Source organism: Polistes fuscatus, unplaced genomic scaffold (assembly GCF_010416935.1).
Source record: "Polistes fuscatus isolate 324 unplaced genomic scaffold, CU_Pfus_HIC Scaffold3, whole genome shotgun sequence".
NCBI classification, from domain to species: Eukaryota; Metazoa; Arthropoda; class Insecta; order Hymenoptera; family Vespidae; genus Polistes; species Polistes fuscatus.
Window position 1 is genome coordinate 11,321,245 of NW_025113107.1, and position 22,719 is coordinate 11,343,963.

The 22,719-nt window shown below is 32.0% G+C and overlaps 2 protein-coding genes and 2 long non-coding RNA genes across 8 annotated transcripts; 2 read left to right on the top strand and 2 right to left on the bottom strand.

Annotated features, from left to right (window-relative positions):
* Positions 1-2,887: 2,887 nt before the first annotated feature.
* LOC122519872 lies at positions 2,888-10,126 on the bottom strand. Its single transcript, XR_006304385.1, has 4 exons — positions 9,879-10,126; positions 9,554-9,634; positions 8,030-8,458; positions 2,888-2,931 (listed from the first exon to the last, which is right to left on the bottom strand). It is a non-coding gene; the product is annotated as an uncharacterized LOC122519872 (long non-coding RNA).
* LOC122519874 lies at positions 3,254-5,795 on the top strand. Its single transcript, XR_006304387.1, has 2 exons — positions 3,254-3,767; positions 5,329-5,795. It is a non-coding gene; the product is annotated as an uncharacterized LOC122519874 (long non-coding RNA).
* A 1,649-nt stretch (positions 10,127-11,775) lies between the features above and the next one.
* LOC122519870 lies at positions 11,776-13,826 on the top strand. The gene is made up of 7 exons (XM_043639646.1): positions 11,776-12,104; positions 12,179-12,293; positions 12,390-12,648; positions 12,723-12,815; positions 12,891-13,015; positions 13,087-13,329; positions 13,412-13,826. Exons 1-7 carry the CDS (start codon positions 11,854-11,856, stop codon positions 13,559-13,561), a joined length of 1,236 nt encoding a protein of 411 aa, XP_043495581.1. The 5' UTR covers positions 11,776-11,853; the 3' UTR covers positions 13,562-13,826.
* On the bottom strand, positions 13,685-22,186 carry LOC122519868 (serine/arginine repetitive matrix protein 1). Of its 5 annotated transcripts, none has more exons than XM_043639642.1 (15): positions 21,903-22,186; positions 21,684-21,773; positions 21,479-21,601; positions 19,628-19,798; positions 19,164-19,324; positions 18,862-19,056; positions 17,953-18,771; positions 17,455-17,586; positions 16,777-17,259; positions 16,393-16,606; positions 16,221-16,306; positions 15,895-16,133; positions 15,652-15,810; positions 15,023-15,516; positions 13,685-14,890 (listed from the first exon to the last, which is right to left on the bottom strand). In XM_043639642.1, exons 1-15 carry the CDS (start codon positions 21,912-21,914, stop codon positions 14,678-14,680), a joined length of 3,591 nt encoding a protein of 1,196 aa, XP_043495577.1. In that variant the 5' UTR covers positions 21,915-22,186; the 3' UTR covers positions 13,685-14,677. The 5 variants fall into 5 exon arrangements, with proteins under 5 accessions (XP_043495577.1, XP_043495580.1, XP_043495576.1 ...); XM_043639645.1 differs by having other exon boundaries at positions 17,083-17,262; XM_043639641.1 differs by having other exon boundaries at positions 16,777-17,262.
* Positions 22,187-22,719: the final 533 nt, after the last annotated feature.

Below are 22,719 nucleotides of genomic sequence, written 5' to 3' on the forward strand. Positions count from 1 at the left end.
CCTCCCACGTCTCAATCCTTACCCTACCTTCTATCTCGTTCTATATTTTTTTTGCTGATTTATTTATTTTCGCATTATTCCTGACAACATCAATACCATAAAAAACAATGACTTATTAAAATATGTCGAAATTATTATGCGCAAGTTTGCGTAGCGATTTCGTTAATTCGTAATTAATTATATTTTATGCACAAACGTTGACGTGATTTCGTTCGACCATGGTAGTCTTGTTTTAGGAACATCTTATGTGTTAGACAATTATTGAAATATATTTATGTTTGAAATTATACGGACAACTTGAATCTGATTGATAAATATCTTACAGTAGTATGGTTTATTTTTTGAGAAGATCTAGAAGCGATGATTAAAATACAAAAATATATAGGTATATATCGATATTTTATACGCAATTTAATAATTTGATCGATAAGTATCTTACAGAAGGATGGTTTTGTTAAAAGATCGTAGTTTTGTTTTGAGAACATCTATCTCAAATAGAATAGCAGGTGACTCTCCAACGGAAGGCGCACCCTGCTTCCTGTTTCAACTCCCTCTTGTCTACTGAACACTATTAAAAAGTTCTACTTCTACGATTCCTTTTTATTTCTACGATCCATCTGAATAACTCATCAACTGATTAATTATTATCCGAAAGCTAAGAACTAGATCACTTTCTACATAATGAAATGAAATAAATGGAAAAGAAATTTAATTCTTTTTTATTTTTTTATTTTTTTTTTTTTATTTTTTTTCTTTTTTAAATATGGTCAAGGAAAATCATAAGACACGGAGAAAAACGAACACGAACGAATGAACGATCGAACACGAACGAATGAACGAACGAACACGAACGCGAACGTTTAGAAAGCGAAAAGTTGGAAAAATCATCGGCTTTCGTACGTTCCAAAGAAGAAACGTGCAAAAATTCGATCGACCATATCGAATGGGTTGTTCACTCGAACGTGACGAAAGAAAAAGAAAGAATACGTGGATATAGATTCCAGTCTGCTTGGCCAGCTGCTTGCTTGCTTGCTCGGTTGCTTACTTACTTGCTGGCTTGCTTGTCGACGAGATACTTAATTTATTTCTAACGATCTTTCTAATACCAAATAAAAATGGTTATCTACAGGAAGAAGATAGGAGCATCTAAAACATCTAAAAGAAAAGAAAAAAAAAAATACAAAATAATACGAAACCATGCGCGAGTGTACGATTTCAAATTAATATGGAATTTATATGTTAAACTAAAAATAATACGTTAAGTGTCGTATCAAAAAGTTTCTTACTTTATCTTATCGTTGATAACATAAAAAAATTATACAACATTTAATATATTATTTAACTGAATTATATACGCAATCCATTCTGCTCTATTAAATAATTAAATAATTAATTAAAATACTAAATATCGTGCACGTTAAATAATAAATAATGAGTAAGATAAAAATAGGAAACAACTTTCGGGAAAAACCCGAAACGGGATTTCGAAGAAAAATTATTAAGGCTACGGGTCAAGACATTTTTTTGGGTAAAAATTTCGAGATACGGCCCTGAGTGTGGGTCGCGACAAGGTCCTGTAAGTACGCCCCCGCCTTTTATATGGCGTTTATAAGCGTCTAGAAGAGACTGCGACCACGCTAGCACGCGACCACGCGACCACGAGGCGGTGAACGGGGCCTCACGTACGCACCGACCTTTTCTCCCGAAATGGCGAGGATAACCAATCGAAGGTACTACGTAGGTACACAACAAATGTATCTAAGTATAGTATATACAGTTAAATAAATATATATATATACACATTCTCAATGATGTCGTAATCATTTTCGATAATACTATACTATTACGGCTCATATGAAAATCCATTCTTTTGCAAATGTTCGTTTGGAAATGTTCATATCATTGAAAAATAAGATTTAACATAAGATAGGAAAAATAAATTTTTAACAACTAGATACTTCAATATTGTTTATGCTATAATAAAAAGAATAATCGTGTGATAAAATATGCTTAAAAAAAGACATGAGATCTATGTCGAAATCGATGCAGATATATTAATAATATATTTTGTCATATTCTCCTCTCGCCGTTCAAATGTTGGAACACTTAATATCATGCTATATTTTTCTCAATATTTTGAATATTTTGACCATTCTAAGAATCAACAAAATATGCACATTGATTCACGGTAAAATGTTTAAATCATTTAATCCTTTATGAGATGTTATAGGATTCTCCTTTCTCCCCAATCTTAGATTGTTTTACTTTTTCGATAATATAAAAATTTCACAAGAAAAAAAAAGTGAATTTTCATATAGGCTGTCACGCTATAACTTTTGCTTCATTTTCTTTTATTCAAATTTAATAATCCAAAAAAGGAACAAAGAAAAGAAAAAGAAATTATTTAGCCAATTAGAGTAAAATTCCCTTTTTAACAGTTTATTGTAATGCGTGAAAATGAATATGTATATAATAGTTGAAAGAAAAACGATGAAAGAAAAAAGGTAAATGAACGGTAGTTACTTAGAATTGAAGATCGTAAGCAAAAGAAAGAAAGTAACGCTCTAATTGAATTTAACGGTTTCGCTGTTAAACATTTAGCGGTCCATGTCACAACTGTTCTGCTTCTCGTAATATGGCAGTGAGTCATTTAAGGCCTTCTCGTTCCATCGGAGAACGGCGAGGCCGGAGAGAATATGCTTTCTTTCGCTACTGCTGAGACTGTTATCGGGTATCCGTGTTGCTGAACGTATGTAAGTATACTTACATACGTGTAAGCAGACTGCTGACCTCGTCGATTCGCGATGGTCCCTTGTAGACATCTACCTTTGTGGTTTTTTTCAATGATAGCCATGTGGCTGGTAATTGAAAAATTAATTTTTTTTTCTTTCTCTTTATTTTTCTTAACTCGTCGTCTTGTAAATATGAGAGCTAAAATCGACATATAAATTTAATCGTAAGAAACATCTTATGTGTATACATATATATGTTTTTTTTCATAATTTATTAATTATTATATTTAATAATAATTAGCCAATTAGAGAAATCAAATTTTGCCGCTAACTTAAAGCGACATCGCGCGGTAATTGCAAGCATCATTAAAAAATCAGTTATATCAAAGGTCGGTATTACAGAAATCTATGATTAACACAGAACTCATCGATAAAAATTAATTATATTAATTATATTAATATATGCTTTTTCTTATTTGTTTTTATTTAATCGTTATACTGTAATATTTAATATTCCATCTCGAAGATTGATTAGGTTTACTCTCTCGTAGCATTTAAATATGTCCACGCATTGCTAAAGCAAAAAATAAAAAGGAATAACATATTCAAAATCTCGAACCTAATAAAAAAGACGGATCTGATCGGATCTTTAGCGGACCTGAGTACTTTATCAAAAAGAAACAAGAAAAAAAAAGACGAATAAATGAGACTCGATTAAAAACGATACGAATAATCGAAATTCGATGTGAATAAATCGATATTTTTGACGCCTTCGCAAATGTGTCACAGTTGGAATAGAAAGAAGAAAATGAAGAAAAAACAATAAAAAATGAAAAAGAATAAAAACTATGTCTCGTGACTTTAGGGAGACCGCCGGCATCAAGGCCCCCATTTATGAAAGCAACACTGGAATCTAGTGGGCAGCGATTATTTTGAAAGCAGGCAATGACATTGAGCCGTCGCCTCAATGATGTCAGACGTACGGAAGTGACATCATTTTGCTCCTTATCACAAGCTCCGCCTGAATCGTACGCAGTAAGAATAACACTCCGTATATATGCTATCAGCGAAGATATCTAATCAAAACAATCGCTCATCGAATAACCAAAATATGCCTATTACTTCGAATCGACTAATTTGTTTATCCTTCTATTCACATTATCTCATTGTTATTATATTTTTTCATTATGAATAACAGACTCGAAAATATCCTCCGAATAATAATCATAATAATTCAATCGTGAGAGGGGGAGAGAGAGAGAGAGAGAGATATTTATTTTCTATTTTCCTCAAGAAAAAGAAAAAAAAAAAGATAATAAAACAAAAATAATTATATTCGAAAGCAAACAACGCGAAGTCAATATATTTTCAAAATAAGTTAAAAAAACATCGTTCTATATGCAAAACCAACGATTGAAGAAATTGCATTTTCTTTTTCTCCTCTCTTCCCATTTTTATATACATGTATATTTATAAAAGTTGTCTATATACATATTATACATACGCACCATACACGTATGTCTCTTACTATACACAGATCCAGGAGAACCTAACAACGTTCAACACTACTGACATTCCCGAACGATTGTGTCACGCGTGCTTATAGTCGCACGATGCTTTTCGGTGCACCCTATGAGGCATGCGCACGCGTGCATTCTCATATTCCCCCCTTTTTGTCACCTGCACCTTCAAAGAGAAACGTTCGAGTTTTCGTTGTGACAAAAGCAATACATATTAAATACTCGAAGTTGAAAGAGACTTTTCTTGTGATTCATCTCTTCAAACAAATTGACCTAATTTACCGAACAAATTGATGCGACCTTGACGCACACAGGAACCATAACTGATTCACAACATCCTAATTAGACTGGAAACAAAGTTTACGTGTGCCATTTAAATCTCTCTCTCTCTCTCTCTCTATCTATTTTTTTATATGATTTAATAAATAAATTAACTACCCACTGTGATTTTTGATTATTCGAATAAAGAAATGATGTTGAAATGAAAAAGAGTAAGGGAACCGTCAAGGATATTTGCTGATAATTATCTGATCCCTATTGCTTCAAGTGGCTTCGAGGTTATCACTGCTTATCATTGATTACGAAGAAAGTGAAATGCAGTTTATCGCGTATTGCTTTTGCAACGTTAAGCCCTATTCCAATTACCAATAAACGTCTACAAGCCTTTAGGAAACTTTATTGATATATTAAGACGAATAAAAAGTCGGCCAATTCGAATACAACCTGTTGGGTGTGTCCGATAAATATATATATAGTAAAAATAAAGGAACAAACCACTTTTACATTCTATTTCTATTTTCAAAGTTTTGAACTATTACTTATGTAAGAAGGACTTATAGAAATCCGATTTGTCCTCGTAATGCTAAATAAAGAAACTACACAGCTATATAAAAAGGAACACAGGCTTATTTGAGATCATCGATCCACCTCGTTTGCGAATACAAACACACACACACACACATACACAAGCATTCACACACATACGTGTATACTACTCGAGGGTTGCATCTTTCTCCTATTACGAAGCATAGCTTAAGCTAATGTAAAGAGTGCGTTCAATTACGATCCTTTTTCAGGATTACTCAAGGTTTTTAGAGTATTCAGAAAGGGGAAAAAAGAAAAAGATACCCTACAACAACAACAACCCTTCTGTCACGCAAGAAATCCGAAGGGAAATCCACGAACGGCTTACTGTCACGCGATACCAAAACGAAACTGACCATACTGCTGACTTCCGTTATGCCAATATCACATCTCAAAGTGAATCTACTTAGGGTTGATGGAATGAGGGAGTGCCACTATAATTTCACGTGAAAACCTGTTACGAAAGAAAATCAAGAAACCTATGGGAAGAAGCTTTACGACAGTCGTTAACATTGTCCTTGCTAAGAAATAAGTTTAAAGTTCAAAGAAATAACGATGTAGATGTGATAGTTTTCCTATCGTTAGAATAATTACTTCGATTGATCTTAGAATCGATGTTAATTGAAATTCTTGCAATGTCAAACACGTAGAATTACATGATAAAATTTATTAACTCTAACAATTTGTCTCGCACCTTAATTGATTACAGATATTTTCCGAAGTTTCGTAACTTTAATTTCAATAGAAATGACGAAATAAACACGCGTTATCATTGTACAATTAAATGTACGTATAACTTTGGTACTTTTTTTTTATCGTAAGCTTCTAACGACATTAATTTTCTAGTTCTCACGTTCGGTAATCTCTCTTTTTTCTTTCTCGTTCTAGGCTTTATCGTACGAGAACTTGTTTGGCCATAAATGAAATTGCTACGTAGCATTGGCACAATTCTATTTCTTGATCTTTCGAAATTACTTCGACTAATGTAGACTAAACCAAAGTAAAGTAAAGTAAACTAAACTAAAGTAAAGTAAAGTAAACTAAAGAAAGTTTATAATAAAGTTAATCGGTAAAGAACTTGAATGTTTTCAAGTTAATTAGTTTTACCGTATAAAAAGATGTATTATATTCCTTAAAGTGTTACTTACTTCATTGTCGTAATTTTGTAATAAAAACAAAATATTATAGAGGACGAATTTGAGTTTTGCATTAATTTCACTAACATTTAATAAATATTAAATAAAAAATAAAATTAACAACAAAATATAAGTATATTATAATGTATGTGTATCACATTAAGGTGAAACTTTGATCGAAATTCGAAAACGAATTATTATCATGGCAAAGAGAACGATCCATCATCAGACATACACAGTTTGACACTTCACAAGCTAGAACCCTCGACCATGCCGTTGGTCATATCAACGTTGCGGAAAGCTAACTTGCTGCTAAGCTACGACGTTATTTTACGACGAGACACAGGAAGAGAACATTGCGAAAGACTACGAACAACACGATGGTCAGATACTAAATTAATAATCCTACTATTGGCTTAATAATATGCGAGTAACGTACTCGTATGGAACCGAATGATCTATCCTCTCCTATCTCGGACATATATGTAAATAAATAGACACACACGTTTAGAGACACGGAATACTCGGTTAAAATATTATTTCAATTTAGAGATAACTACATCTGTTATTTCTATCATTCTCAAATAAGATTACATAGGTATGTAGATACTCTTATATCTACTTCATTACTCAATATCATTAGATTACACATATTAAAACTTGACCTACATGATTTAAATTAACAAACCCAAAATGAATTAAAACTACAGTAATAATAATTTAATAACTCTATTATCATTATTATTATATTATATACTTTAATAAATAAATTACTAATAGCATATAATTTAATAATTACTATTGTATTATAATATTATAAATATGAACGGGAATACTAATATTTAATAAAAATTATTCAAATCTCTTTTGACATTAAGTACTCTTTCTAATCGATTAGAGTAGCAACGCGTAATTCATTTCTAATTCTACCAGTGGAAAGTTCGAAGCATCGAATCTTCTAGTCATAACCAAAGGATATATATTTATGTATCGTACGTTATCGGATCGGTCAACCGATCTCGGCGCGTTAAGACACCTAATTACACGTTCCGTTCGACGCACACGCTTCTACGAACTCGTGGTTGTTAGAAGACAGAAAGTACCCGAAGCAGAGACCGACATACAGAATCGTTTACATCTCTTGGGCCTTCGATGCGTAAGATCTTTCTCAAGAAAGAGAGAGAAAAAAGAGAGAGAGAGAGAGAGAATTAATTACATTGCATAACATAATTACTACATTCATCTTTTATATGAATAAAAATAGATTCATATATTTTTAATTTCTAGTCAAATCCATTTCGAAGGAAATGAATAATAAGTTGATGGAAATAATCAAATTGGAAAATACATTTTTTTGTTATGACAATCCAAATTTTTGACGATCAAATAAGAACTAGATTCGCACGTCTTGTATCCATACGAGAAAGGGTTGAAAAGTTATCGGCCTATTCTTATTTAAATATTTTGAGACAATGCAAACAGAAATAAAAGTGAGTTTGACCGACAAACGAAAAAGAATTCTTTTTACGTTAAACTCAAGACTTTTCAACCCATCCACGTATATTCTTTTGTTTTCTAATTAAATGTATATTCATTCCAAAAGAAAAACATGTGATACAATTATCTCAATGTATGATAATTATGAATAATAATTCAAATAAAAAGAATATTTTTCTTTCTTTTCTAAGGTGATCACGACGATCACAGTGAATATTACGTTAAAAATAAAATAAAATAAAATTAAATTAAATTAAAAAGACCGAAAATTTGTTATTACCTTATCATCGAAAGCATCGATGGCCGTCCGTCGAACTCCATTCATCTTTCGACGATTTCAATAAGTTCGCAATATTCCGAATCTTAGCGTAAATTATTTTGTTAACTTTCAGCTAAGAAAGTCGTGGTGCAATATCTCTTGATAGTTTCGTTGTCAACGACGCGATGTGTTTTCCTTCTGGTAGTAAAGTCGAACTTTGTAAAGCGCGCTTCGTTTCGATCTACGCTACCGCCGCATCCTCCTCCTCTTCTTCTTCTTCTTCCTCCTCCTTCACCTCCACCTCCTCCAACACCTCCTCCTCCTCCCCGTCTCCTTCTCCAGTTCCTCCAGCTCCTCCTCCTCCTCCACCTCCACCCTCTTGAATCGAACTCGACGAGCTCTGCTGAAAAGCTATCGACATCGAGCGACGTGTGCGTGCGCATAGACTCGCTGAAATGAGAAAAATCATTCTTCGATCTTTGATCCTACTCAGATCCATACATACCCACACACACACACAAACACACGCGCGCGCGCGCGTGAAACTCACGCATTGTACGTATGTGAAAAATTATATAAACAAAATAAATAAGGAAAAATCATTGATGAATTTTTGAAATTTTTATACACCTCAAATAAATACTTATACTTTTTTGTTTAGTTATTTTTTTCAATACAAAATTTTATGCATCTTAAATTAGAAATTTAATTTCAAAAAAAGAAAGACATTTATAAATATTAAAAGATTGATTCATTATCGTTTGGCTATACGCGTATTAATATTGAACATGTGATGAGGTATTTGAATGAAAACAAAAATATTAAATGCAAGAGATTCATAATTAATACTATTGATTTTCAATTTAAATATAGTAAAGAGTTATGCGTTTCAAAAGAGAAATATTATTTTTTTTTTTTTTTTTTAAATAAAGATAGTATTTAATAGAAAGAGGATAGAATATCAATGTTAACGGTTGATAATTGTTTACCACTGTAAACGCATAAATTTAAAATCATTTGTCCTTATCCTCTTTATAAATCGTAACGCCCACGCGACAAAACATTTCCATTCCAGCGAACAGCAACCAAAACATACCGCACGAACTATACTTCGATTTTACTTTTTAATTCCTTGCTAATGAAAGAGAGAGAAAAAGAGAGATAAATAGAGAAAGAGAGGAAAGAGTGAGGGAAGGGGGACGTAAAACCTGTATATAAAAAAGAATACATAGCGGTATATACGTACGGTATATAAGAAAAAAGAGAAACTGTTTATCGCGAATATAAGAATACGTTGACAAAACTTTCATTGTTGATTGCAGTTATCTTATATTCTGTATCCTCTAAAAAAAGATTTAAAAATAAATTCATTAAAACTTCCTATTACTCATACATTTTTCATCTCGCTTATAAGAATGCATGAAAAATTGGATGAAGAAAAAATGGATGTTTCACATCGTCAACAATTAAAGTTCATTTTTTTCCGAATGTAAATTAATTAACTGTGATTTATTGTTATTTATTTTTGTTTTTGGCAAACTTTACCTTCTTCATTATTTCCAAATCAAAAACGGGCAAGTAGATAAAACATAATCTATGGCAGTTCATAAACGTTCGTCGTTTGATCTGCCAACAGAAAAGACACACAGAATAGATTAGAAAATGATAAAGAAAGGAAAGGGTAAAGGGAGGGAAGGGGGAAGAAAATAAAACAAATAACACGTAGAAATCGAAAGGAACGTAGAGAAAGAAGACATAACAAAAGATGATTTGACTTGCAACAATTGGCTATTCGAAAATATTCACTCACCGATGTATACAATAATCGAGAGAAAGAGCGTAGAAGTTAAAACAGGTTTAAGAAACGTACCGACCGGTCGAACTTTAAATCGGTCATGTGTCTAGCGGTGTAGAACGATTTTATGACTCGTGGATCTGCTCGGTCGTAATCCGTTAATGAAAATTTGTCGTGTCCAGGACTCTAGCTCCTGGTTAAAGATTAATCAGGATCCTTGAAACGATGATTCAAAAAAAGGACGACATTTGTTAACGATGTTATGCTTCGTTTCTATTTTTCTCTCTTCTCCTCCTCTTGTTGTTACTTTTTTCTTTTTAAAGTAATATTAATTAAAAAAAAAAAGAAAAAATAACGATCTAATATATAATTTCAAATAATTCTCGCGAACTAGCGAACTTGGAAAATATATAATATTGTAGAAAAAGGGGGAGAAAAAAAATAATATAAAAATATAGAAAAACAACGAGGAGAGATAAAAAAAGAAGGAAAAGCTCTACGGGCACGTGGCACCGGAGTTAGAAAAATCACGAGAGAGCAGAAACGAACGTAAGACAGCCGGCTTTCGAGCAGTCTGCTTCACGACTGCCGGCGCGGTTAAAAAACCACGCGATGACCTCATCGCGCACACCGTCTTATATGTATCCTATACTCTCCTATCCCCTGTGTCGTTCCTGCTTGCTCTACTCACTTGTCAGCTTGCCTCTCTGCTCGGGTTGCTTGCTTACCTGCTTGCCCGCTCGTTTGCCTGTTCGCCTGCTAAATACTGATCATCCTAAAAACATTCATCATATTTAATACCGCCTACGTTCATCCAACTCTTTTATTATATTTTATATTTATATTTTTTTCTTTTTTTTTTTCCAATTCGGTCAATTAAAACTTACCTATTAAAGTTTTATTTTCTTTTTTTTTTTTTTCAATTTAATAGTGTTTAGTAAAATCCTTATAATATCTTCTAACTTCAAATTGGTTGTATATAATTCGATATTTGTAATAAATGCGGTATGCATTAAAATTATTTAATTATTGTTGAAATTATTGAATAATCTTCAAAGCAACTGAAATATTGATTTATTTAAATTTTATAAAAAGAAGAGTTAATTAATCTATTAAAATTACTTGTATCAATAAATATCATTACCATTCGAGAAATTAATTTTGAAAATGTTCTTTAGGGAAATAGGTTTTTTAGTTGAATATAATATTTATTTTCTTCCTGTTTCGGATTTATTAATACCTCTTTTCCTTTATCATTGATTACGTAAAACATGCATAACGCACAAGGAATATATCTGTAACAAAATACATAAATAATAAAATAAAGTAAAATACGACATAAAAACTTAGTAATTATCAAACATTTATTTTCAAGTTAAAAACAGACAAAATATTATAAAGTAATCAAATAATTTTCTTACCTGTCATTCCAAGCATAATTCCGAGCATGATTTGGTTGAAAAATCTGTGATATCGATGGTCGAATAGCAGAAAATCTGTAAAATACAGGAGCCTTCTTATTTCACGATTACAATGTCTGCCTTATTGCCGCGCTAAATAACAACAGTATCATGGCAGCTGCAATTTGATTGGCTAACAACTTGTCTCGCATAATACTTAAGTCATAAATTTTTATATAAGACTATTTTTACAAGAATACAAATTAAATTCTTTTTTATTGAAAATACAAATATTTCTAATATTAATTAATCATTTTATTCGTTGCAAAGATTTTATGAATCTTTAAATATGATTTTTTTTTAATATTAGAATATTAATAAAAATGCTTTACATAAAAAACGGAAATTAAAAATTATAATGTATTAAATTTATATAAAAAATATAAAAAATATAAAATATATTAAATAGTAGCAATCAATATAAAATTAATAAATCTCAGCTAGAAATTTTTACTTTTACGATTGGCAGCAATGTATAAGGGAAATATTGATGTAACTTATGTATAGGTTAGAAACTCACAGACGCTTGATCAAAGCGTGAACATTGAAGATATTTATTAGCATAAACGATTTTGTTAGAATCATCAGAAATGGCTTCTAATCGAAGTGGCAATAAAAAGCCTGTACTTCCAGAAGATGTAAAAATCAAAATTGAACCAGGAACTTCTTTACCAGTAACTGTCAAAAATATTAAAACAGAACCAGGCGTTGCACCCACGACTACACGATTAACCTCTTTTAGGTTACCACGTGATTTAACTTTAGGTGGAAATATAAAGACTGAAAAGACAAAAAAAGTTTATGTACCAAATTTGAATACTCAACGAAACAGAAAGAAAGAGTAAGTCCATTCTCGTATTTAATATTTCTAAATATTATAACTTGGACAACAATTAAACTAACATTTGTATACAGGGAAACAGTGGTAACTAAAAATGATCCTGACAAATCACTTAAGCAAAGAGGTAGAGGAAGAGGTCGTGGATCATCTGACCGTGGAAGAGGCAGAGGCAATAACAATCTTATTCAGGTATTTTTTTTAATAATACTAACTTCTCTTTTTCTTGATAAAGTAGCAAACTTATATGGTGCATTATACTTCATTTCTATTTCTTTGTATGGCCAGACTTCTGGTGTATTTTCCCAAGGTACAATTGATCCTCAAATTGGTAGAAGGGCTAGAGGAGAAGGAGGAGGACGATATAGCTCTGATAGAAAACCTACAATAGAAAAACCTAAATTAAACTTAAATCGTGTAATTAATAAGGAAGAAGAAGAGCAAAAACTAAAAGCATTATTAAGAGATGATTTCATCGATGATGGTGTAGATGATGCGGGACTGGATACATATAATGCTCCTATTTCATTGCCCGTAATAAAAAAGAGTATGATTCTTTTAATACGACACAGTAATATAGAAATGAATACAATTATAATTTATTGTCATTAATAATTTTAGGTGATTGTTTTAAAATGGAACCTAAGACTGAAACTAGTACATTGGATGATGAAGAGATAAATCAAAAACCAATCATTTCAGAAAATGGCACTGGTAAGTGCGTGCACAATATATAATATACTATTTAATTATTATAATCTGTCTGTTATATAAAATATAAATTTCCAGTAATTAAAGTGAAGAAAGAAATTAAAAAGGACAAATTTATAAAAGGCGAGCCTATAGAAACAAATTTGTGGAACAATATTTCGCAAGTTATTGAAAACAAACCTCATTCCTATATGTTAATGCAGGTATTGGAATTTTTACATTTTGATGAAATAATATTACGAAATATTATTAACAGTTAATTATTTACTTGCAGTTTCCTGATTGCCTACCAGGTTTAGAAGCAAGTAACGATAGTTATGTACCAAAATCGAAGCATGCAAATGATACACTGCAAGAGACAGAAAATAAAAACAATTCCAAAAAGAATTTTACTCTAAGCAGCTTGAAAGCTGGTATGATTGGAAAATTACAAATTTTAAAATCTGGAAATGCACGCTTATGTATAGGCAAAAGCAGTTTAATAGTAAATGTTGGATCTAATCAGAGTTTTCGACAGGTAATCATTGATGAATTTACCCTTCAAAAAAAGAAATGTATTAAATTTGCTAATAATATTTAAAAATACATATTTCTTTCAGGATCTTATAGCTGCAAAGCTAAATACAGTTGAACTAAATGGTGAACTCATCAATCTCGGAACAGTTACTAATACACTAATATGCTCTCCAGAATGGAATTCTATGTTCCTTAATTCCTCGAATACATTTGACAACTTATCTTCTGTCTAAGTACAAAATGATTAATATAACTAATCATTCAAGTTATATATAAAATATGTACAGTTTTGTTTGTAACGATTAAAAACGAAACCTACTGTTTTTATATATCACTTAAAGCACCAAAAAATTAAATGTTTCTTATGTACATTTTTATTATTTCCCTCATATAAATTGATACCTAAACGGTTAAAATGTAAATTATATATTGCGTCTCTAAACAGATAAGTATTGTATATATGAATGTAAGATATAATAAATAAATTAACTATAGAAATTATCGAACATTATTATCACACTTTTTCCAAAATGATATATTTCAAATACTAAGAATACGTGAATTATAAAGTAAATTACATCACGTATAAATTCGATATTTAAAGTCTAGACAAAATTGGTGATTATTACAAAGTAAAGGTTATCGAATGAGATGATAGTAGCGACGCCAAAATATCTTCATTTTTCAAGTTGTACAGTAGAAATAAACAACATTATATAATATATAAATTATTATATACTAAATGCAAATTTCGGTAGTGAAACTAATTACACAAATGAAAATAAGTTAGACATTTTGTATCGCAATGGTGCTATATAACAAGAAATAATTCGCTAAAATTAGGTATGAGACACATATATAACTGCTTAGTGATAAGAATAAAGTAAAAGTAAACAGTTTCCTAACTCAACATCTACCTACGTATCTTAAAATTATTAAAATTTAGAGGTGTATAGGTGTTGCGTCCTATTTCAGGACAAAAAAAATAGCTATAATTAAATGTAATAACGTACTGATGTATTCATGCTTAGTTGTATCAACTTATGAAATTATTTGTAATATTATCCTTTGATTATATTAATAATGAAAATAAAAATTAAAATATGCACTCTCAAAGGTATATAAGAATAATATACCAAATAAATTACTTGTTAAATGACATGTCAGTGCAAGGATTAGAAGCTGGTTTCATAATGAACAAATTTCAATGTGGTCAATGTTCAAATTTAACCTCGCTTTCTTTCCAGTTATAAACAAGATAATTCACAAGATAATTCATCAATTTGATCAGTACATTGTGGTATGAATACATGTTAGGTAACACGATCTTGGATACGACACATATAATCTCAATCACTTCTTTCAATACTATGTCCTTTTTTCATTGATTTTAATGCTTTCTCCCGTAGTTTTTTTTCTAGTTCTTCTGTATTCCCTTCACTTATATCGGATTCGTCCGAATCTGCGATCTTCTTCTTCTTGTGTTTTCTATGTTTTTTGTGTTTCTTATGCTTCTTATGCTTTTTATCCTTCTTCTTTTTCTTTTCTTCTACTTCGCTTTCCTGTATACGCACAAATTAAATTAACCACAAATTATTTTTGTATATATTGACAAATATTACGCAATAATAATAATATATATATAATAATATTAATTATTACAATATTCTATGATACAACATTTAAATACCAACCTCTGATTCGCTTGTACTAGTTTTTGTCTTCTTTTTACGTTTCTTTTTAACTTTCTCCTCGTCAGAGCTATCATCAACTTTTCGTTTCTTCTTAATATCTTTTTCCACAATATCTTCGTCATCGGTACTAGAATCTCGTTTAGATTTCTTCGATTTTGTTTTAGTTTCGTCGTCGCTAGTAGAATCTTTTCTTGTTTTCCGTGTTCTAGATTTTTCATCTTCGGAAGAACTATCTCTTCTTTTCCTTGACTTTTTCGGTTCGTCGTCAGAACTTGAATCCTTCTTAGACTTTCTTGATCTAGATTTATCGTCATCGTTTTTATTTCTTTTTGCTTTGGAATCCTCTTCTGCAGATGAAGAATCTTTTCTAGATCTCTTAACCTTTTTTATATCTTCCTCTATTTCTTTTTTCGTATTACGCTTTCGAGATTCACTTTCAATTACTTCACGTTTTCTATTGTCCTTTCTATCCTTACTTCGATCATCTATTGAATCTAATTAATAAATTCATATATAAATAGTTGTAATAAAAAATGAATCATACAATCAATTTTTTAAACTTTTTGATTTAGTCAGTTATAATTATCACTACGTAACTATTTGAAAATAAATATTTATTAAAATCTTACCTCCTCGACTTAAATCCCTTTTTTTACTTTTGTCCAAATGTTTTCTATCATCTTCAGATTCTGAACTAGAACCAGCTTTGCTTTTATCAGACTTGTCTTCATCGGAAGAAACTTTTCTAGATTTCCTAGATCTATCTACTTTCTTTACCTTCTTTTTCCCTATAAATATATTTATATATGTATTTTTAATTCTTAATAAAATAGTAAAGTTCTTTTGTAAAATAAAATTTCATTTATTTTTACCTTCAGTATCACTATCATCAGAATCTGTAGATCCATCCCGTTTATCTCTTTTAACTCGTTTTATAGAATCAACTGGCTTTTTAGGTGCTACTGTTTCAATAGATTTTTGACCAGTTCTTTTCTCTTCCGATGCAGGTTTACTTGATTTGGTTGATCTATCATCTTTTTTCAAAAGAAAAGCGTCGCCAGATGTAGCACTTGGTTCGCCTATTTTTGGTGATTCTTCCTTAGAATCTTCTCTACAATTAGAATATTGTATCATTGTATAATTATATGAAATAAATAAATAAATTAATTAATTCATGTATATAGATATGTGTACATACTTTGACGGTTGTTTCAACTTAGCAGCTGCAATGATGTCTTCTGTCTTCTTAAATGGTGAAGGTGTACGGGATAAACTCTTGGAGAACTAAAATTTAAAAAATTTATTTTTATCGACGTTAAATGTATATAAAAATAAAGAGCAAATAAAAAAAAAGGAAGATTTGTAATTACCCTATGTCTGCTGACAGGAAGTACAGTTAACTGTTGTTTCTTTGGTGAAACGCTTGGTTCAGCCTTTTTGACAGAGATCGACTCGGTTTTTTTCACATCCTTTTCAGCCCGTTTCATAGTTTCTTCTTTAAGAATCTTCTCTTTCTCTTTCCTCTTATTCTCGTCCAACTGTTCTCGATCGTGCTTCTCTTGAGATTTTCTTTCGACCGATTTTCTGCGAGCATAATAAGTGTAAATGTTAAAAGAAAATAAATGAGTATGAAAAAGAGAAAGTTATTTAACATAAAAGTTTTAATAAAACGCGTCAATCAAAGAATACTCATATAACTGGATAACCGTAGCTTCTGAAAAGAAAGAGATAGGAAATAAGGACATAATACTCACCTAACTGATTCATCCTCATTGCTAGAGGTACTACTTTCGCTACTTTCCGAGCTACTCGACTTAGACCTTCCGTTTCGTAATTCTTTTCGCGATCCCGTGTCGGTCGATCTTTTAACTTTTTCATCGACCTTCTTGTCCCTCGTTTTATCCTTGACGTCCTTAGAACGATCGGGAGATCGTTTTCCCTCTCTTATACGATCCACCGATGATCGTTGATCTCTAGATCTCGATCTACGATCCTTATCCCTTCTATCTCTGGACCGTTCTCGTCTACTCGATCTGTCACGAGAAGACGATCTATCATACCTGTGCGATCTATCTCTTCCATCTGGTGAACGACGTCTACTGTCTCGACGATCGGGTGATCGTCGTCTGTCGCGTCTCTCCGATGATCTCCTCCTACGATCCAAAGATCTTCTTCTTCGCCTGTCTCCAGGACTTGGTGATCTTCGACGATATCTTGCTGGACTTCTACGTGGTGGACTTCTGAAACATATCATCACTTTTATACTGTAATACTACAATTACCAAATCCAATTAAAATGACTAACCATAGTAAAGTGAGTCTCCATTTTATCTTTTATTTTTTTAACAATATATTTTAGTATATAGTTTTTCTATTTGTCTTGTAGAACATTCATAATCTCAATTTAATTAAAAAATGCAATTCAGACTTACCTTCGCCTACTAGGTGCTCTGCGTACTGACGGTGGTCGCATGTTACGACTTCCGCTATATCTGTCCAATCTTTCTCTCTCTCTTTCTCGTTCTCGTTCCCTTCGTCGATCACGTTCTCTATCCAACGATCTCCTGAAAAGCATACAAAAAAAAATAGACAGTTAATTTTTCTGAAACACATTATGCAAACAGTGAGTAACTTTAACCCTTTGCACTCGAGGCCCTTTTCGCTTGCGCGAACCAGCAACTCGAGACGATTTCGGCCAAATTAAGTAGACATTTTACAGGTACTTTAAAAACATTTATAAACAAACAAGCGTATAGAAATAATAAAACATTATCAGTTTATTCATTTATATGTCGAAAAAAACAAACTTTGATAAATACTACACTCTGTAATTAGTTTTGGTTGAGTTGACACTTGAAATTGGCCGGGCGCCGCTCGAGTGCAAAGGGTTAATATTCAAATACTACTTAATTAAAATTCTATTTCTTTACCTTCTCGTTCTATCACGTGATCTATCACGTGATCTATCTCGCGATCGATCTCGAGATCTATCGCGGGATCTATCTCTTTCCTTAGAACGGCCTCTCTCCTTACGTGGTGATGGACTTCTTCTTTTGGGTGCTGACTTTCTTTCACGACTTGAATCACTGTCGCTACCGCTGTCATCTTTATTAGTTTTTCTGTAAGATCGTTTAGCCTGAACGCCATCTTTCTTTTTCCTTATTTCAAAATCATTTTTATCCTTTGCACCTTTGTCTCCTTCGGTTCCAGAACTACTGCTAGTACTATTATCTCGTTTTCGATTAGAATCAATATTGTCCTTTCGTTTGTCAGATGATTTCGAACGAGATTTCGTTGATCTCGAATCGCTCGAGGCGGATCGCGACTTTCTAGATTTACTTCGATCGTCACTTTTTGATCGAGATTTTTTCGATCTAGAATGTGATCTACTACGTGATCTCGAATTTTTTGATTTTGATCTTCTTGATTTCAAACGATCTTGCGAACGTGACTTAGATCTTCTTGACTTAGAGCGTGATCGCGATCGAGATCTTCGGGATCTAGACTTAGATCGAGATCGTCTTAATTTCGATCCAGGTGATCGTGATCTACGTGATTTTGAATCTCTACTAGGTGACTTTGATCTAGACTTCTTGGAACGCATTGTTGCTGGAGATTTGGATCTTGATCTAGATTTTTTTGTTGTTTTATCCAATGACTCAGGTGATGGTGTACGATTGTTTTTCTTTTTACCATCAGCGATGCTCATTAACTTTGCTTGTAATCTGGATATTGCGACTGCGGCTTCCCTAATAAATAATATATGACAATACATACATTTAAAGGAAGATAAAAAATAGAAAAGCAAAACTAAAAATAAATATCACCAATATACTTACGGTTTAGTTTTGACTGGCATTAATGGTATTGCATTTTCAGGTTGTGGTGAATCTTCACGTTCAACTTTAATATCTGACATATCTTTTCCGTTATCTTTAAGAGAGTTCTTGCTAGGTGATCTTGAAGAAGACCTCCTTTTACGGCTTGATCTATCACGATCTCGGTGTCGATCTCTTGATCTACTCCTTTTATTTCTACATTAACACATTAACATAGTTAATGCGAGAAATGCAAAGTATAGGTTTCACGAAATATTATTATTACTTTAAAAAATATATTATTAATAACAAAAAGAACATACCTGTCCCTATCACGATCTCTACTCCTATCTCTTCTGTGCTCTTTTGATGAAGCACGTTCCTTCTCTTCTTTCTTTATCTTGTCCGTCTCATCCTTTTCTTTCTCACGTTCCTTCTCTTTTTCTTTTTCGGCTAAAGATGCTTGCAGTTTTTCTTGTTCTTCCTAAGTAATATATTACAATATTTTAATTATATATTATTCTACTTTAATAATGTTTACTGTTTATTATACAATAATTAATATTTATCAATTTTTAAATCAGTGAACCTAACTTCTTAGTACATTTTATTTAGCTTCTCAATTGTTTTTATTTCTGACAGCAATTCATGACAAGACAAGTAGATAAATTTATATAGTATGCCTTGCAAAATGGAAAAAAATAAAAAACGAGAGAGACAAATAAATGTGAATATATGTAGTTTACATTTGAAATTTGAAATTTGAAGAGAAAGATGATATAATTACCAAACGTTTTTTAATCTGATCTTTTTTCTGTTGTAAGAAAGCCTCCGGAATGCCTGTAACACTTTCTTGAGCAGAGACCAAAAGGTCCCACAATTCACCCATGAAAGATCGAGCATTCCTTCCATTAAGGAATCCTGTGAGGTTGATCTGCATTTTTCGGGGATCAGGAAACTGTAAAATACATAGCATATAAATTTATCAATTTACAAAAATCCAACTTTAGCATGGTAAGATTCGAGAGATTTGTATAAAAAAAAAAAAAAAACAAATCTTACTCGTATGTATACCTTTGTGCAAGCATCATATATATAAAAATATATAATACAAAATCACACTATTCCTAATTTATTACTAACTGCTTTTCCCCCTCGAAAAAGCAGATTTATCTCCATATTAGTGACATATCTTACCCACCGCATCACAGAACCGCACATAAAATAACCTGAAGAGTAAGAGAGGCAACAGCACTTGCTAAGAAAAATATTTTTATCGATAAATGCAGAAATATCTCAAGCATACAGATACCTTTAAGATCTTCGTAATTTCATGAAATGCTATATTGGAAATGCTGAAATAGGAAAGTCAAAGAATTAATGCAGAATAAAAGGATTACCATTTCACCAACCTGTTCCATTGACAAAGACTGTCAAACCATTGAAGAGATACTTCCAGCGTTGACTGGAAAGATTTTTCTATTCGCTGCTAATTCCAGATGATGATCGATGCTTATCTGCAAGCACCAGGTAGAACCGGCTCCAATTAAAATCCATGTTTATGCAACATGGATAATGGCACAGGAAGGTGATTTTCAGGATGCGCAAGGTTGATTGTGTACTGCAGCTGTGTGTAGCTCCCAGAAGATCCCGATGTTGATAGGTGTCTGCAGATGACAGGGAGATGACAGGTCTGCAGGTGATTGGAAGATGATAAAGTGATGTTCTCGTAGAAGAAAGCCTCTGGAATACTGCCGATGCTCAAATCCCAGACAAAAGCTGGGTACAGCTCTTGCAGTGGTAGCTCGATATCCGACGACCTTTATTGAAGTGGCAGCTATGATGAAGACAATACTCGTGGCTGCAGTCACGTATTTCATCGGCTATAAAGCCAAGTGATGAAATACCATGGATGAAGGGCTCCAAGAAGGTTGAATTAAACAGGATCCGCAGCATAATCAGCATGATGCGGTGATAGTATTGATGTGAAGTCGTTTCCCTCGATGATGTTGTAATGATGATACCGGTACAGCCAAGATGCTGAAGATTCAGCAGTTGTACTAAGCTGATGTTGATATAGCAGCTGCCAACTGGTTGATGCTATGGTCGACGGTTGATAGAAAGGCGGCCATACGGATGTAGGGAAGAGCACATCCGAATGCCATTTGGACTAAAGGGTTGAGCCCCACCAACGGTCTCTACTTATACTAACGGGGAATTCAAACATATGCAATAAGACATTATATTCACACATTCAATTTGACAAGATCAGCTACATCAGTTTTCTTTTGTTGAAAATGAATATGCTTGGAGGAGATACTTGGGTTCACAAAAATCAGGATACTCAGGAACAGTGACATTTAACCAAATTAAAAAGCAATCAGGCAAGTACGATAAATACTATCTTTTCTGCCTTGTTGCTTTACCAATCCAAATTCGGCAACTCGTGCAGATTTTGGATCTAAATGTCTGTAAATTGTACCAAACATAGTGCTGAAATAACGTGTATTTATCGATATCCTATGATGAGGGGAAAAAGCCAAGTGAACGCATTTTATAATTCATTTGATAAAACGATACTAAACCTAAATTAGCTATATCGCTGAATCTACCCAAAGTGATATGATGAATGTCTTACCTTTTCTTCCAATTGATTATACACAAATTCTACTACAACGTCATCCTCCATGCCTAGAATCTGCGTAATTTTCGTTGTAATCCATGGCTTGATCACATCAAGTTTTACCTTACTCATATCGACCTGTATATAAAATAATAATGTATCAAATTTTTACAATTACTATAAATAATAAACTCGTAGGCAATGTAATGATTATAATCACCTTTTGAGTCAAAGAGTCACCAAATTTCATTTGTTTGAGAAGCTTTTTCTCTTTGTCGCTGAATCTGGTGTCCTGCGAAGCGGTTGTTCCCTGTGTTCATAATTGAAATATTTTTTAAGATTAACAAGCAATCGTATTACGTATTCTTATTACAAAATTGCAAAGTCTAAGATTAACAGACCTTTGTTATGCAATCTAAATATATTTAAGTTATCTTACCGTATACATCATTTTGGCAAGATGTGAATGTTGAAAAAGTTCCGTGCAGAGAACTACGTTCTCAGTCGGCTGAGTGCCAAAACTGATTCTGTTTTTATTTATTTATCGAAAAATTGATCACGTAAAATTAAGAAAATGTTCTTCCTCGCAATATGTAAATTTTAGAATACGATCAAGAATTTCACAAATTTAGCATCAGAACAAAAATTTTTAATAAACCACGTACCGACGCGACTACTGAATCAATTGACGAACATGGCTGCTGCTACATTTCCTTTGAATACGAATCATCGAGAACGGAAATATATTGTAAAAATCCCTTGTGTTACCAATGCAAAGAAAATTATCTTTCACTACCATAACCTCTAGTTTTTTTTTTATACTTTTTTTTGTTTTCTATTCTTTTATTTTGTTTAAATTAATTTCGGATAAGCGTAGTCTAAATATTTAAAATTAATTTTTTATTTCTAATTCGAAGATTTAAAAATGGTAATAATTAATAATGCTATTTTGCGTCAACAATACTACCAACCTATAATTTCGTAATATTCTTATGCAAGTCATTCGTCAAATCGCTTGTAAAATTCGATAATTTTAAAATTTATTATTGGTTAAAAATTATTTTTAATACAGAATAAACAAAATATTAATTTTGAAATCCGCAAATCGTAAGTTTTACAAAATTTGTTATGGACAATATTACTATAAACAAATGTGTAACCTAAATTTCTGAGTTGACCAATTAGAATTTAGTTGAATTAACTTACGTCTTTTTTCAATTATGATTGGTTGCAATAAATCTAAACATAAAATAGTT